This window comes from Arachis ipaensis, chromosome B01, assembly GCF_000816755.2.
Source record: "Arachis ipaensis cultivar K30076 chromosome B01, Araip1.1, whole genome shotgun sequence".
Taxonomy (NCBI): domain Eukaryota; kingdom Viridiplantae; phylum Streptophyta; class Magnoliopsida; order Fabales; family Fabaceae; genus Arachis; species Arachis ipaensis.
Window position 1 is genome coordinate 286,449 of NC_029785.2, and position 15,866 is coordinate 302,314.

The 15,866-nt window shown below is 33.3% G+C and overlaps 3 protein-coding genes across 8 annotated transcripts; all 3 read right to left on the reverse strand.

Annotated features, from left to right (window-relative positions):
- On the reverse strand, positions 807-3,237 carry LOC107632092 (protein LHCP TRANSLOCATION DEFECT). The gene is made up of 2 exons (XM_016335772.2): positions 2,821-3,237; positions 807-1,189 (listed from the first exon to the last, which is right to left on the reverse strand). The coding sequence occupies exons 1-2, from the start codon at positions 3,115-3,117 to the stop codon at positions 935-937; spliced, it is 552 nt and encodes a 183-aa protein (XP_016191258.1). The 5' UTR covers positions 3,118-3,237; the 3' UTR covers positions 807-934.
- Positions 4,354-6,772, reverse strand: LOC107631773. Of its 5 annotated transcripts, none has more exons than XM_016335508.2 (2): positions 6,605-6,772; positions 4,354-5,330 (listed from the first exon to the last, which is right to left on the reverse strand). In XM_016335508.2, the coding sequence occupies exon 2, from the start codon at positions 5,240-5,242 to the stop codon at positions 4,769-4,771; it is 474 nt and encodes a 157-aa protein (XP_016190994.1). In that variant the 5' UTR covers positions 5,243-5,330; positions 6,605-6,772; the 3' UTR covers positions 4,354-4,768. The 5 variants fall into 5 exon arrangements, with proteins under 5 accessions (XP_016190994.1, XP_016191066.1, XP_016190917.1 ...); XM_016335580.2 differs by having other exon boundaries at positions 4,354-5,333; XM_016335431.2 differs by having other exon boundaries at positions 4,354-5,333; positions 6,601-6,772.
- LOC107631688 (DEAD-box ATP-dependent RNA helicase 28) lies at positions 8,654-15,337 on the reverse strand. 2 transcript variants are annotated; one of them, XM_016335246.2, is made up of 19 exons: positions 14,904-15,337; positions 14,451-14,630; positions 14,054-14,122; positions 13,846-13,952; positions 13,445-13,523; positions 12,797-12,970; positions 12,535-12,683; positions 12,169-12,264; positions 11,666-11,768; positions 11,513-11,575; positions 11,227-11,288; positions 10,908-11,004; positions 10,524-10,642; positions 10,391-10,433; positions 10,075-10,176; positions 9,830-9,925; positions 9,628-9,711; positions 9,270-9,544; positions 8,654-9,122 (listed from the first exon to the last, which is right to left on the reverse strand). In XM_016335246.2, exons 1-19 carry the CDS (start codon positions 15,261-15,263, stop codon positions 9,107-9,109), a joined length of 2,274 nt encoding a protein of 757 aa, XP_016190732.1. In that variant the 5' UTR covers positions 15,264-15,337; the 3' UTR covers positions 8,654-9,106. The 2 variants fall into 2 exon arrangements, with proteins under 2 accessions (XP_016190732.1, XP_020965195.1); XM_021109536.1 differs by lacking the exons at positions 8,654-9,122; positions 9,270-9,544 and having other exon boundaries at positions 9,627-9,739.

Genomic DNA, 15,866 nt, shown 5'->3' on the forward strand with positions numbered 1-15,866 from the left:
ATTAAAAAAATATAAAAACTTAATTATAAATTTGATAAAATTATAAGAGCAATAAAATAATTAAATTTATTTATATTTAAATGATACTCTATCAACCTCATTTATCAATGTCAAAAAAATAATAGATTTTATTCCACTCCTTGGTGGTGATCCTCTAAGCAATCATTGAATCAACATCTTGAATTGAAAGACATTCACATGGCATGCATTTTTTTCATATCATGAAAAAAATATATATATTTATGGCAAATTATACTCCATCTCTAAAATTTAACTTGATCTTTGTCTATTTTTAATAACAAACATTGATCTTGCTCTCATCAAACAATCCATTCAATACTTCTATATTTTATAAAATATAAAACTAAATGTCCTTTTAAACAAAACACTATCCTCCTTTAAAAGAGAATTTAGAGAAGGTCAATGTCACACGCACAAATAGGAAGCGGTTGCAACTAATGCATAAAACCTCAAGAGATATGAATAGAGTTAAGTTTTAAAGGGTCCATCAAAATGATGGGATATACTAAAATAGTCTCAAGATTCAATTATACCAATTACGTCCTTGAAATTTGTAAAAGTACATTATGTTAATCCCTCAACCCTTTTCTATCAAGTGACTCATCAAGTCGTTAGAAAATAACATAGTGCATTTTGACAATATCAGATACGTAATTGATGCATTAGAATCTTAGAGACATTTTAGCGCACACGATCAATCTCAAAGACTACTTCAGGACTTAACTCGAGATGAGTGTAATTAGTAGTCTAAGCTTAGTCATGAGTTTATAGATACTAAAGACTGATATGGATTAAATGCTTAATTGCTTGTGATAAATGGCTAAAATAATACCAAACTAGCACAGTTCAAGAGTTATCATAGTCTGAAAAACTATGCTGGCTGAACTAGCATGGAATGGAAACAAACTACTCATCATGCTCTTTGCACTGAAAAATTAACAATGAAATCTTTGATTTCATCACTAGCCCTATCTAGCGCCGTTCGACCATCGGCGTCTTTTACATCGTATTTCGCTCCGGCTCGCAGGAGTTCCTCGATTTTAGGCTTGTCACCTTCTGAGGAAGCTAAGAGCAGTAGGATGTCCACAGGGTGGATGTTTTGGTTTAGAAGAGCCTCCATTTTATCATATGTTCCTTCAACCGCAAGCATCCCCATATAATTGAAATACTGTAAAAATGTATTATGATATGAATATCAAGTTTCTTACTAGTGTAAAAGAATCCTAAAAGCATTTCTCAATCACACACAATTTCTGTTTCAAAACTGTTTTTTAGAGTCAAAAGTGGTACACCCTAAGTCCAATAGTAACTAGGCTCTAATTAGAATTAGAGCTATAATGGGTTATTAGGGATTAATTTCTTGATTAGGTCTATAAATATATGGACTACCCTAATGTCTTATCAATGGAGATTGAAACTTTAATAATATTTCTTTTCAAAAATACCCTCATTTGATTTTTCAAATCCCAAATCTACCCCTTAATATCCATATTTATTTTAAACTAAACATAGTACCGAGACATAACTCAGTCCAATACATTTTACACCAAACACAATACAGAGACTTAGTTTAGTCTCTGTCTCCTAGTCTCATTCTCCCTTACAAACGCAGCCTAAGGGCATTCTCTTGTGGAGTCATGGACCGACTCAAAGAGGGGTCTAACACAAACCTATGAATATCCGAAATCCACTAAACTCTAACTAATCTTAGCACTAGATTTCCATCTAAAGTACTCAAATCTGAGTCCTTATTTAAGGGACCAGGTGCCGAATAACTTGCAATTACCAAAGATGGTGCTTCCAAAAATGAATTCACAAAACACAATTAAGAATATGACAGTCAACAAACATTAAAGAAGGTGGAAAAGCATATTAACAGCATATTCAGTAATAGTGTTGTCCTAATTATAAACTCAGAAAGGTATTAAAACCATTCGAAATAGTAGAACAAAGGAAATAGCGACGAAATGGCATCGAGTTAAACATCAAGATCTTCCAGTGTAGAGATAGTAGCTGGCCCTGATTCTGATTTCTGAAGTCCTTACAAAAAATATATATGTATACTCAAATGCAGAATTGAAGAGAGAAGATTCTAAACAAAGTTGCAATGTTTTTATTGGATTTACCATTCATGTGCCTTTAAGGCTTTACCTAATAGCTTAAGCTTTTGAGAAAAATTGTTTCATGGAAACCATGCATATCTTATCTTTACTCACTGTATGTAAGTCATCTTAACAGAAATTTGACAGAACTATGCAGTGATTAAGATGCAAAATTTTCAAACAAGAAGTCATCATATATATTATATCCCAAATATGTATGATATAAAGTGTCATCTAACATTCTCACTGCAGAGTGATTTTATCTTTTTATTGTTTATTATCACAATGTAAACCAACAAATCCATTTTTATTGTGATCTAAAAAATGGTGCTTTTAGTTTGCATTTTCATTCTTTTCTGTGTTTCATTATCAGTGTTTTTGTTTGTTTAAATTTTCACTTCTACCATTTCTAACATTCAAAAGGATACAATCTTTCATGGTCGGAAATGGCTATTTACTCTTCACAAAATCATGACATCAGAAAACACTGAAAATCAAAATAAAAAAAACAAAAATTTTCAATCTTTTATGTGCATTGCCACAACAATTATCATCATATTGGACCAAGTTTACTCAAGTTTCTCTTTTGCTTGTTATATGACATTGAAATTGGATTAAAACTGGCATCATTATTTATTACACAAATGACATAAAAAATTGGATAAAAGTGTATATAGAAATGAAATGAGATGAGAACCTGTTCAACATCATCTCTATCAAAATCATCACGGCTCTGGCTACCATAAATTCCAGCACCTTCAGCATCAACACCATTCTTACCAAACTTGAACCAGCATGTGGATTTGGAACCATTGGAGGGTCCAATCATAATAATAGCAGAGTTTGTGACTCTCAACCATCCAACCCTTTTTCTGCTTCCAAGAAACTCACAACAACCCAACCTGTTTGTGGAAGCCAAACAGGACTTAGACTTAGAAGAAGAAGAAGAAGAAGTGGTAATGGGTTGGTGGGTGATGCATGTGATAGAAGCCATTGCTGTGTTCAAAGTTTGTCTCAAGAACTAGTTTCACTTCTTCTGAGTGTGTTATCCATCCACATGTCAGAAACTGAGAGAATCACCAACAATCAAATGATGTTTTTTTTTTTTTGTTTTTGGGATTGATGTGAAAAAAATAATTTTGGGCCCTTCACATTTGATTGGTTTTAGTATCTGAATCCATAGTTTTTGTTTAGATTTTTGTGCAGCCTTAAAACTATTATTTGGGCCAAAAGATCTTTTGTACTTTTTTTTTTTCCTCTTTATCTGAATCTCAAAAATGAGTCACACATGGACACATCACTAAGCTGGCATATTTGTACTTTCCAATAAATATAATAATAAAAATAAATAATGGTTTGATTATTATTGGCTATAAAAAGTGCAAGATATAATCACTTGTTAGACACATGCACACCACTGATTTTTCTATAAAGAATGCAAATAGCAGTTGTTTTGTCCTTCATAGTACTTTACATAACTACACTGACGATGTTTATTTATAAGTACGAGATACTATTTTTGTTTTTTTCAAAGATAAGAGATTCGAAATTTTTTAAATAAAAAAATTAATTAAATTAAATTTTTATAATTTATTTTTATTTATTATCAAATAAAATATAAAATATTAATTTTTGTATTTATATATTTTATGTCTTATTTTCAGTATCTTGTCTTGTTTTATTTTTAAAACTAAACGTAGGCTAAATGATTATGTGTTTACATATGCAACTACAAACCACTAATTGATCCAATCTACTCCTACTTGAAATTGTAATTCTTTAACTTCAGCGACAAAATTATGCAAAAATATTACACTAAACATTCTTATACATTATAAACCAATAATGTTATATGTATATTAAAAATTAATTTTCAATTAGCTACCGTCTAAATACATATTTGGCATCTTATAAATTTTTTATTATATTAATGTAAAAAAGTTTAATTATTCATCTATCAAATGTTTCATTATTCTGATAGTTAATTATTTAGTTGAAAAAAATACATAAATAAATATATAATGCCTGAATTGGCGGATGAATTTTAGTATTGGAAAAGTCTACGGACCAGCAACTTTATTAAATTCTGGCCAATATGTAATCAGCAAAAGAAAAGTGAATAATCTCACACCATTGGATGAAATCTCACACCGTTAAAAATATCATTAATGACTACTTAATGGCTACAAATCACAGAAGTTGCTGGCCCCTAATACTCCTCTTTAGTATATATGAAGTGTTTTTTATTATAAATCTAGACATAAACTTTCATTGTATTTTGTAAATTATGACACTAGCACCTGTTTTGGAAGCAATGTGTTGCCACAAAGTTATATAATTCAGATTGCCACAACTTATGAACATAACTTGGCAAGTTCATATGAAACTAAATGTTACCAAACCTAAGAAAATGCCTTACAATCTGCATGCTCCACCCTTCCTCAATCAGAAGACTCTTCATTCTCCTTTACACAACAGAAATTGCTGAATTTCCTCCTTACAAAATTATAGGCACCATAGGAATATTTGGGTTTCTTAGAAAGCAAGAAATCAAGTACTTTAGCCGGCTCGAATCACATCAATCAGTATTGGTCTCAGACAAAGTGTTGCAAGCTTCTCTATCAGACAAATTGGGGCTTCAACTTTTAGACAATGCTCTCCGAAAGCTTTGAGAATCCGAGCTTCTTGAGCGAATTCGATATAGGATTACCCCAAGCTTTATTGGGATGGCCACATTTAATGTCCACCACTTCAACAATGTTGGATCTCTTCTTGTTATTTCTATGCTTAATCGAAGTTCTCTCTGCCGGAAAACCATCCGAATTTAGCATTGGTATTCGATGTCTATTATGCCTACCATTGAGTCTTGTTTTCGTGGCAATCCCAGAGCTTCCGCTGCTGCTGGCTTCATCTAATGACTTCCTTGGTTGTAGTTGTTTCCCAGGATTTCCGGCTGCAACCGAAGTAGACAGTTGTTGAGGCTTACTTAGCGAAGAAGGTATCTGCTGGTTTGGTGCAGCAGAGTTTTGATCCAATTCTTTCATCATCAGTGAACTGATTGTGCCTGTAGTTCCTACTTTGATTAGTTCTTCTCCATTCTTGATCTTGATACCTTCCATTGATTGTGCCTTATCTTCTTCCTGTTAGCTTCAATAAAAGATCCAAAATGCTCAATGTTTTTGAAATGGAGATTCCCACTTCACTGTCCTGCTATGATCAGATTTTTCACTAAATTAGTAAGTAATTAGAATAATCAATTTTACAATGTAAGATTGAAAATAAAGTGCTATAACAAGAACCAATGATTGGTTTGTTCATGTGATCTATACTTGTTTCCCTTAACTAAGTCTTGAATTCGAGTATTGTGTAATGTGTTTAGAAAAAAGGGCAAAGTTTTACTCCATAGCCGACACCAGCCCGACTCGAATCAAATTAGTCGATTTTGATAAGTCGTTGTTCAAGCCATAGAATTAGCTACAGGTACAATTATCAAAGGCTGCCTACAACCTACCATTTCATCCTTTGGTGTGACCTTTTCCCGGACCTGCGTTAACATGGAATGCTTGTGCCCAGGCTGCAGTTCTTTTTTTCTTTTTTAATCTATCATATTACTGGTCATACGCGATTGGATAGAATAAGGAACGAAGATATAAGAGAGAGAGAGTTGGAGTAACACCTATGGTGAAAAAGATGGTAGAATCGCCTATCAGGTGGTTTGGACATATGAGAAGAAGACCGACAGAGCACCGAGTCAGGAAGGTGGATGAGATGGAAGATGGACAAGAGGTGAAAGGCAGAGGAAGACCTAGAAAGACCATCCATGAGGTGGTCAAATGAGATCTACATGTAAACGGTCTCTCTGTAGACATGATACATGATAGAACTCAATGGCGTCATTTGATTTATGTAGCCGACCCCACCAACAACAAAGCCTTGTCCCACTAGGTAGGGTCGGCTACATGATCAAACGACGCTATTGAGGCCTATCATGTATCACCTCTGCCACACTTAACTACTACATCTTTTTTTTTTTCTTTTAAATACAAACCAAGGATAAGCAAACCAATTTTCCGGAAACACCAAAACTTAATGAACTAAGCAGAAAAAAAAAAAGATAAGATTTATTTCAGAATGCATGATGTTCTTACTACAACCATACATAATATGAGGCTGAGAGTAATATCAACAACTTATTATCTTTAAGCAACTGAGTCCAAAGTGAAAAAGAAAAGGGGAAATAACAAATTTTAAAGAAAAATGAAATAAAAAGGAAATGCAACTGATCCAGAAAGCAGAAAAACACTACAATCACAAAAGATAAAAAAAAAACCTACAAGCAATGCAAAACCACTAACTTCAACTTAATCAAATAGCTTCAAATTATTACACAGCAGAAATGTCATAAATTTTTAGATGCAGAATGTAATACAGTTAATAAGATTCAAAGGAAAATGAAAAGAAAGCTAGGTTATGTTACCTACAAGCATTGCAGTTCAGAAATTCACAGCTCCATGGTTTCAAAGTTGCAGATTTGAAACAAACCCAGATAATATTTTTCTCAACATTATTATAAAGTTGTAATCTTTTTTGCAAAATCCTGTGTGCTTAGGGAAGTTGGCATTAAATGCAAGAATGTGAAACTTCCCTTTGTTTTAGGCAACTTTTTTTTGGACCACATAGGCTCCAAACAAAAATATTATTTATTTATTTATTTATTTAAGAAGAGTTTTAAGTGCATTTTTGTTTCAATTGTTTTAACAGTTGATTTAAATTATAAAAAATATATATAATATATATTAATTGAAACCAACGGTTAAAACAACTGAAATACCGATATTTTCAATATACTTAAAAATTTTCCATTTATTTATATTAATTTACTTAAAAGTTTAAAATTCAACTAAACAGACAAAATCATATCTAATCCTCCAACTTTGGACAAAAGTTTTGTCATTATTTTTCATTTTGAACCCTGTCGGGTTCATTGTAGGTGTGGTACGGCGAGGTTAATTTTCAAATCAAATTTCCACGTGCTTTTAATTTTTTTTTAATCATTTTAATTTGAGCTCTCTTATTCATCTTCAGAGCACAAAAAGCGATTGAAAGATAGTAATTGCTATGGCCTGAGAATAGAAGAGGATTTTATATTGTTGCTGAATATTTTTTTATTAGACTTTTTAATACAACTACTTAAAGTGTATAATAAAAATTAATCATTATTAAACAAATTATCATCATAAAATATATATTAAAAATGGTGATAATATATAATGTATCCACACCCAACTAAACTATATTCAAATGGCTCGATAACATCAATATTATGAGTTAAAAATAAATTAGAATTTACATCCTAACACAATTAAGTCTACATATAGCTTGGGTTAATCATGGAGAGTTAAAAGTTGGATAGAAAAATATTTCGTTTAATAGAAATTAGTGAATAACATGTTGAAAGCAATTGATAATTCGATATAATTAATAGATAATAGTTTTTTTTTTCTTTCAAATTTTTAGTTCATCATTGGATAAGGATATTTACTTTTAGTTTCATTAGGTGGGGATGAGAACAGAATTTGTATTTTAAAATTGGTCTTGAGAATGAAGAAAAGAGAGAAGATTTTGAGTGATTCATCATAGCCAATTAGCCATAACACTCATAACTAATTAGTTTTTCTCCAACAATTTGAGTTGAGGAAAAACTGAAAAACCAATAATAATAAGTGATTTTTCTATCAAACTACCCCCCTTTTTTGCTTTTGATATTATATTTTATGTGAATGAAACCACAATCAACATGTTATAGTCTCCTATTTTTTTTATTATTGTCTTGTTTTTGTTTTTATTCTTATTTTTTTGTCCAACCATGAGATTATAATTGTTTCAGATGTAAAATGGATAGATTTCTCATCCCAACAAATATGACACGTTTCTTTAATGCAGATTACATATTTTAAGAAACCGATTGTTACATGCGATGTTCTCCCAAACTAAATTAAAACTAGTGTTGCTTATGATAATTAATATCGTGATATTACATGCGATGTTCTACTAGGAATATGAGATATCATTAAACATATCATGTGAGCTTTAATATCTCATGAAGTTTTGTGTGCAGTTAGTAACATGGTTGATATAAGTTAGTAACATGGTTGATATAAATTAGTGGACATTATATTCAACAAACGGATTTTTTTGTGTCAAGAAAATTAGAGTATATACCCAAATAGATTCCTAAGAAATTGTGTCTGGACGTTTTCATCCTCAATTTACAAAAATAAAACATATAAATCCCTGCTATAGTCAGAACCGTTGTTTTTACTTGGACAAATAGGTCCTATGATGAAATGGCCTATATGTCTTACTTTTGTAAAGTTCAAGAACCTCTGTAATAAAAATTTCTTAGGGACGAAAACGTCCGATGTAAATTTTCTTAGGGACCTATTTAGGTATATACTAGAAAATTATTAACTTTTATATACATTGTAATATCTGTTATCCATAATTCCAAACAAAAGATCAAACTAATAGTTCAAATCAAATCCATTTGACTCCTACCTTATCATTCCAAGTACTATAAATATTTAGCAATGAATAATCTCTATTCATAAATTTAGAATTCGATTCTTGAATTACAAAATTGAGCAACTATAAATATTTAGCTATAAACCACAACTCAAATTGGGTCATGAATGAAGTTCACATGATACAACAATCGAAACTCACAAAAGGGTATGGGAGATGTGATTGTTAACTTCTCACATTGATTATCCACCAGTCACCATGGTAACACAAAATCACCAAAAGGCAACAATTAAAACTCACAGGTGGTAGGAGCTGCTCATTTAATCACCTCCATTGGTGACTGGATATGGTACAAGTCTTATGCCTTTGCACCCATGTCAGATTAACAATAAGGTCTTGCATTGCAGGTGCATTTTCATTCCATGAACACATTTTTAATAAGGATCGTTAGCCTCAAACTACCTGCGCTTGTACCTGAAAAAGAATTTGAATGAGATATTGAAAGCAAGTATAAATCAGGATACAGAAAAACTACCAACGTTAGAAAGAAGTTAATACTTTATGACTCAACCAAGATGAAACTAATCAGATGTAAGATATGGGATTGATTTGAGTAAATACCTTGACTTGCTCTTGAACGAACTCTTAGATTTCTTTCCTGCTCCAGCACCTCTTCTTTTCGGCTTTTTGTCCTTCATGTCAGCCTGGAATAGCTCCTGCATCTCCTGTGTCCTTGAAGACGACTTACGTGAAGGACGATCGGTATTCTTTTTGTTCTTCTTCACGATCTTGCCTGAATCCATTGCCTTCTTGACAGCCTTCACTGCTTTTGCTCGTCGATAAGCGACATCAACAAGTGAAAGTCCACCCTTTTCTTTCTTATTTGCCCCCTTAGCCTGCAGTTCATGTATTAAAGTTCAACAGAGGTTAAGGAATACGAATTAAATTACAACCTTAAATGCAAACAGGAAGTGCATACTTCTGGTTTGTCATCATCTCCTTCATCTTCCAACATCTCTCTAGCCGCTTCCAATTTTCTACGCTTCTTTCTCGGCAAATTTTTCTGCATTGGTTAAAAATCCATGCAATTACTGAATAATGCATGGAAACAAGTTTGAATATATATCCTAATAGGTACAATAATAAAAAAGCTGCATGCAAAATAGGGGGTCCCCTCTTACCTCTCGCTCTCGCTTCCTCTTTTCCTTCATTTTGAGGTCTTCGGCTTCCTGAGCACTTATTACCTTTCCAGAACTCTTGTCGTTATTAATAGATGCCTGATAAGAAACAATTTAATAAATAGATGCCTTTAATAGAAGAGAAAGAGTCAACCATATCAAAATGCATTATAATGACCTCACAAAAAAGGAAAAACTAATTGCTTGTAATTTGAGGAATATCACAACAATGAAACAAGAAATTTTACCTTTGCTGCCTTTGCAGCAACCTTCTTTTCTGTCTCTGTTACAAACCAGGTTCTTTTGGGGCGGGAAAAGATCTCTTCCTTATGAGCAATCAAGTTTTCAGCCTGCCCATTTTATAAGAGCATGATTATATTTGAATGGTAAATCTTAGGAATGAGAAAATGCAGTGTGTGAATGGAAGGTTCAAAGCCACATAATACAATACTACTATTAGGAAGTACTATTTCTTAAACAATAATGTGAAGTGAACACACAGAATTGTAATCCAAGGCATCCCAAAACTCCAAGCAAACAAAACAACGAATCGCTGATCTATACCTTTGTGGCCTCCATTTCAGCTTTTCTTAGGGCTCTTTCTTCCCTGGACCCCAAAAAGAAGAAAATTTGAGAACTTGAGATGTAAAAATACAGTACAGTAGTTAAAATAAGAGAACCATTAACAATCAAAAACCTCTCTTCTTCAAGTACTTCTGCAATTTGATCCTCCAATTGCTCAATTATATGAGACCATTTATGTATGGATTGTTCGGCTACAATTCGGCTCTTCAGCTTTGAACCAGCTCTCTTTGCCTAATCAATTGAAAACCAGCGTTAACAGAAAGATTATAAAAAGGATAATAAAAATCACTGACTTTCTTTTTACTCTTTTAGTTTCTACTTCAATTTTGTCTAAGCAAAGAATCAGTAAGGTATTCAACTAGGAACATCCAAATAACTAGTATTAAGATCACGCATCAGCTTGCATAACTATACTATCTTAAAAGACATGAAGAAATTATGAAACTAAGCTGAAAAAGGGGAGTAAAAAATTAACAATCATGGGAAAGAAACTCACAATTGCTTTTAGAAGTGACCGGTCATTATCAGTCACAAATGTGACGGCGCATCCTTCTCGGCCAGCTCTTGCTGTACGACCCACTCGATGAACATAGCTTCAGAATAAATGTATTGATTAAAGTTAACAGGAGACACAGAGAGAGAATAAAATGATGTTAAAGGCAAGACCATTAGACCAGCATGAGATATTGTAATAAGTAACAATTAAGGTAAGCGAAACAAACTGAAGGATGGAAATCGAGAGTTGTAACACATGAAACGTCAAAATTTTATTCATCAAAAGCAGAGTTGACAACAACATGAATCACAGACTCTACCTGGTAAGATCGCGAGGACATGCATAGTTGATAACTGTTTGAACACCTATGATGTCAAGGCCCTATAAGTAAAATACGTTGACAGGGGTCAAATATATATCCAAAATTCCAAAGGAAAAAGCTAATAAGACACTATGACAACTTTGGATGTTTCTATCTAACTGAAGCAAGTTCACTATCCTTATGTGTCCCAATATAAAGGGTACAGACAAGGCAACGGAATGATTAATACTAATGTGGCACTAATAGCCAAATAAAAGAAAAATGAACTTTAATTGATTCTTACACGAGCAGCCACATCAGTTGCAATCAAAAAGTCAACTTCTTGCTTCCTGAATTGTTCCAAAGCCTATCAATCATAAGCAAAAAAATCTTAGCATAACACAAATATAAATATTAAGCAAACCTTACTGCCAATTTATTAATTTAAGAAACATACTTCAAGGCGCTGGGCTTGAGTAAGATTTCCATGAAGCTCAGCAGCTTTCAGACCAGCTAATCCAAATATAATCTTCAACCTATGTGCAGCTTGCTTTGTTCCACTGTACATAGAGATGATAGATAATCAACAAGTTAGAGAAAATAAGACTAGCAGAATGAAGTCAGTGCAAATGAAGGAGCTAGGACGTATACTTAAATCTAAAAGGTGGGAATAGAGATTTTTGGCTTATTTTTTCATAAACATGTTCCAAATGGAGGAAGAACCATCATTTATACATTGAAATAACTGAATGGATGACTAATCACCAGTGGTTCACACATCACACACAGTAACTATTAATCTACATATGGATAATGTCACTTTAGAGCAGCCTTCTCCATTGATATGAATACTGGAGAAGCAAATTCAACGCCAGATTACAGTCAATATCGCTAACAATTAAATAAACTACATGTACCAAGAAAACTATTATTCAAATAAGCAGGGAAAATGAATATAACCTGAAGATGATAACTTTAGAAGTAAAAGTTTTGGAGCACATTGCAAGAAGAACTGCTTCCTGATTTGCTTCACGCAATCTTCGTATCCTAACCACCCTGAAAAAGAAAAACAACAGTTAACTTTAAGGGTCTCCACTCTCCACTCAAATATAAAACTGTGCTAACTTGAAATGAGTTAACTTGAAATGAGTTTCACATGATAAATTGATAATTTGCATAATCAGTATTAGGGGGAAAATAATATATTCCACAGGAGCATGAATATGACATATAGAGCCAACTACCATAGTATAGAGTACAGAAGTGGATGGAAATGAATGATGAAATTATTATTAAATATAAAGGGAAAGAAAATGAAGAAATTACTCCTCAGTCAAGGCTGCAGGCCGTTTAGCAGATGGATCAGCAGAAAGACGCACGGGTTTTGTTAGGGACAACTTAATAAGGTCATCAACCTCCTCAGTCATTGTTGCTGAAAATAGCATTGTCTGCCTTTTCTTGGGACACATGCGAACCTATTAAATAACCAACTGTTTTGACATTTTCTTCCAAAAACTGAAAGCAATTAAAATTTAAAACAATATTTGGATTTAGTGATCATTGCATTGTTGATCCTAGTAAAACATACAAGTTCATGAATTTCAGCACTAAATCCAAGCTCTAAAAGACGATCCGCCTCATCAAGGATTAGCACAGCAAGATCATCCAAATCCACTGACATAGAATTACGTAAATGGTCTATCATACGTCCTGGGGTAGCAACAACAATGTCTGGCATTGATCTCAAAGCAGCTTCTTGCACCTAGAAAAAACAAATGACCGCTTCTAAGGTATAATAGCAAAGTACACAGTTTTCCTCACCAACTAACTCTATAATAGGGAAATATTTAAAAACAATAAAAAGGCATATTGCGTTATCCTCCTGCAGACATAATTAGAAACATACAAAGGCAAAACGTGAAAAAAGCACCAAAAATGAAATCATTAACTATTTGGTTATCAAATGCATTGCAGAATTACATGTCTTTTATATTAACGTAATACACTTCCAGCAGTGTAGCAGGAAAGAAACTCTCAGTTGAAATCCATAATTGATTATTCATGTCAAACTAACAGGAATGGCCCATGACATTTTTCAGAATTATACAAAAAGCAACCAGGCTATTGATATTTTTCCAAACAGGTACCTCAACATCTGCAGGAGTGCAGATGACCTCTATTTGCCCTAACAGTAAGCATATGAAATTACAACATCATGAAGAAACCAGAATCAAACCTTCGTTGACAAACCCCCAACAACCAGGCAACATCTAATATCAGTAAATTGAGCAAGCTTCTCTATCATACTGTGAACTCTGCCAAAAAAATCAGGAATAAATATATTTAGAAAGATTACATATGTATATTAAAAAAGGTGCTACCATATTTTACATCTATAACCTTCTACCACAAGTACTTGATTCATTATAATTAACTAAACTGATGATTTTTTAACAAACTACAAAGCATGCCCTTAGCCTTAATATGAGAATTTATGAGATCGTATTTAATATTACAAGAGAAACCACTTCATTATATGAATACATTTGTCATTTGATGACGGAAAACCAAAAGCAATGTTCACTTCGATCCATCTAGTTACAAAAGTGGTCCATAAACAAATACGAAAATACTTACTGTACTGCTAACTCTCTGGTTGGTGTAAGAATAAGGACCCTTATTGCATGCATGCGTTTAGGACGGAACAACAACCTCTCTAATGTGGGAAGTGCAAATGCAGCTGTCTGCATTAAAACACAGACGATACAACTCAGTTACCAAGAAAAGAAAAGTGGATAGTGTCAGAAGGTAACAATCATCCCAAGAACAGAAAAAGAAGCACTACCTTTCCTGACCCAGTAATGGCACTTCCACATATATCACGACCATTCAACGCCAATGGTATACAAGCTGCCTACCATCATTCAAACCCAAGAACAAAGTAAATTTTTCTAGTGTTCGACAAAGCATGAAATCATACAACAAATAAAAGTGACGATAGTTGGCTACTTGCACATGTTTTATACTTGGAAACTGTTCACACATCAAAGTCTAAGGTTGATTCATCTAGAGATTCTAAGACCATTCAAAATAGAGTTGCAAACATACAACCGCACAATGGATTATGATGAATTTATGAGTGTAAGTATATGCAAGCCTCGCAAGAGTAAATTAGTAACAAAAACCACATAATCAAAATGTAAAGATTCAAAGACAAACAATAACACAAGGTAAAAGCAAACCTGAATTGGCGTTGGTTTAGCATACCCCAAGGCCTCACAAGCCCTGAGCAAAGGCCGTGACAAATGAAGCTGCAAGAACGAATCCGCATGGAAAGATGCTCCATCAGAAGGAGCGAAAAAGGACTTGCTATCACCCGCATTGCCCTCCTCTTCATCTTCTTCATCTGGTCTATAATCTTCCTAAACAAGTCCAATCAATTAAAAAAGAAAACACAAACAAATAAGTTCCTTTTTTCAATCAAATATTAAAAACAATTTAAACAAATTTAAACAAATAAGCACTTATTTTTCTGTCATGATTCAACTTGAACCTATAAGACAATATCTTGAAACAAGGAATTAAAAATAAAGAGCATCTTATTCTGCCATGAATCAGCTAAATAAGCTAGTGAGAAAGTTGTCCTTGAAACGTTCATTTAAATAATGAAAAAAAAAAGTGTGAGCTAGTTTTACCTGTTTATCAGGTTCGGAATCTGATGAGTCGTCAACGTCGTTGTTTTGCGAAGGAACCGCGAGAGGTGTTGAGCGCTGTTTTAATGCTTTGGAGATTTTTTCATCAACGGAGGTTGTACTCCGGCGAGCGTGCTCCTCCGCAACTGACTCAGTGTACTTGGCGAAGTCCCACGGAGACTGTGTTTTCTTCTTCTTCTTCTCCTTTGAGATTCTAGAAGCTTCTTGTTCGTCTTCTTCTTCTTCTTCTCCTTCTGATTCTTCCGGTTCGGATCCTGGTTCTGATTCTGGTTCGGATGCTTCTTCTTCTTCGGAGTGTTCGATCTCTTCGTCGCTTTGGGGTTCGAATAAGAAGGGAGCCATTGTGTTTATGGTTCAAGTTTTACGGGTTCGGTACTTTCGTTCCTTTTGCCGCTACGAAGAAGAAGAAGAAGAAGAAGACAGGGTTTAGAAAGGGTTCTTATTCTTTCCTCCTTCTCTTAATCGATGGGAATTCTTGTTTATTGGGCCGGGTCGGGTTGAATGACAAAAAAGTGTATGATCTTGTTAGGCCCAATAGATACGTTGGTTGGATCTAAGTAATGGAATCTTTTATCTTTTATATTAAACTAAACCGAGGTTAATTTGTTTCTGGGCCCTCTTCTAAATCTAAATTCTAAAAGAGAGTATTTAGGTAATATAGTAGACAAACGGGCCCATCAAAAGATACCTAAAATTTCCTCATATCCCTTCCCTTGCAATTCACATAAACAAAAGGGAAAAAATATTATTGAAAAAGAATTCCAAAGCAAAGATTACAATTATAATGTTGATGGTGATGATAACTAAGCCCAAACAAATGTTATATTCTTTGATATATATGCTAGTAAACTAATCACTAAAAATAATAAATTTGATAAATTAATTAACTAATTACTATTATTATAAAATAATTTTACATAAATAATTAATGGTGTTTGTATCTAA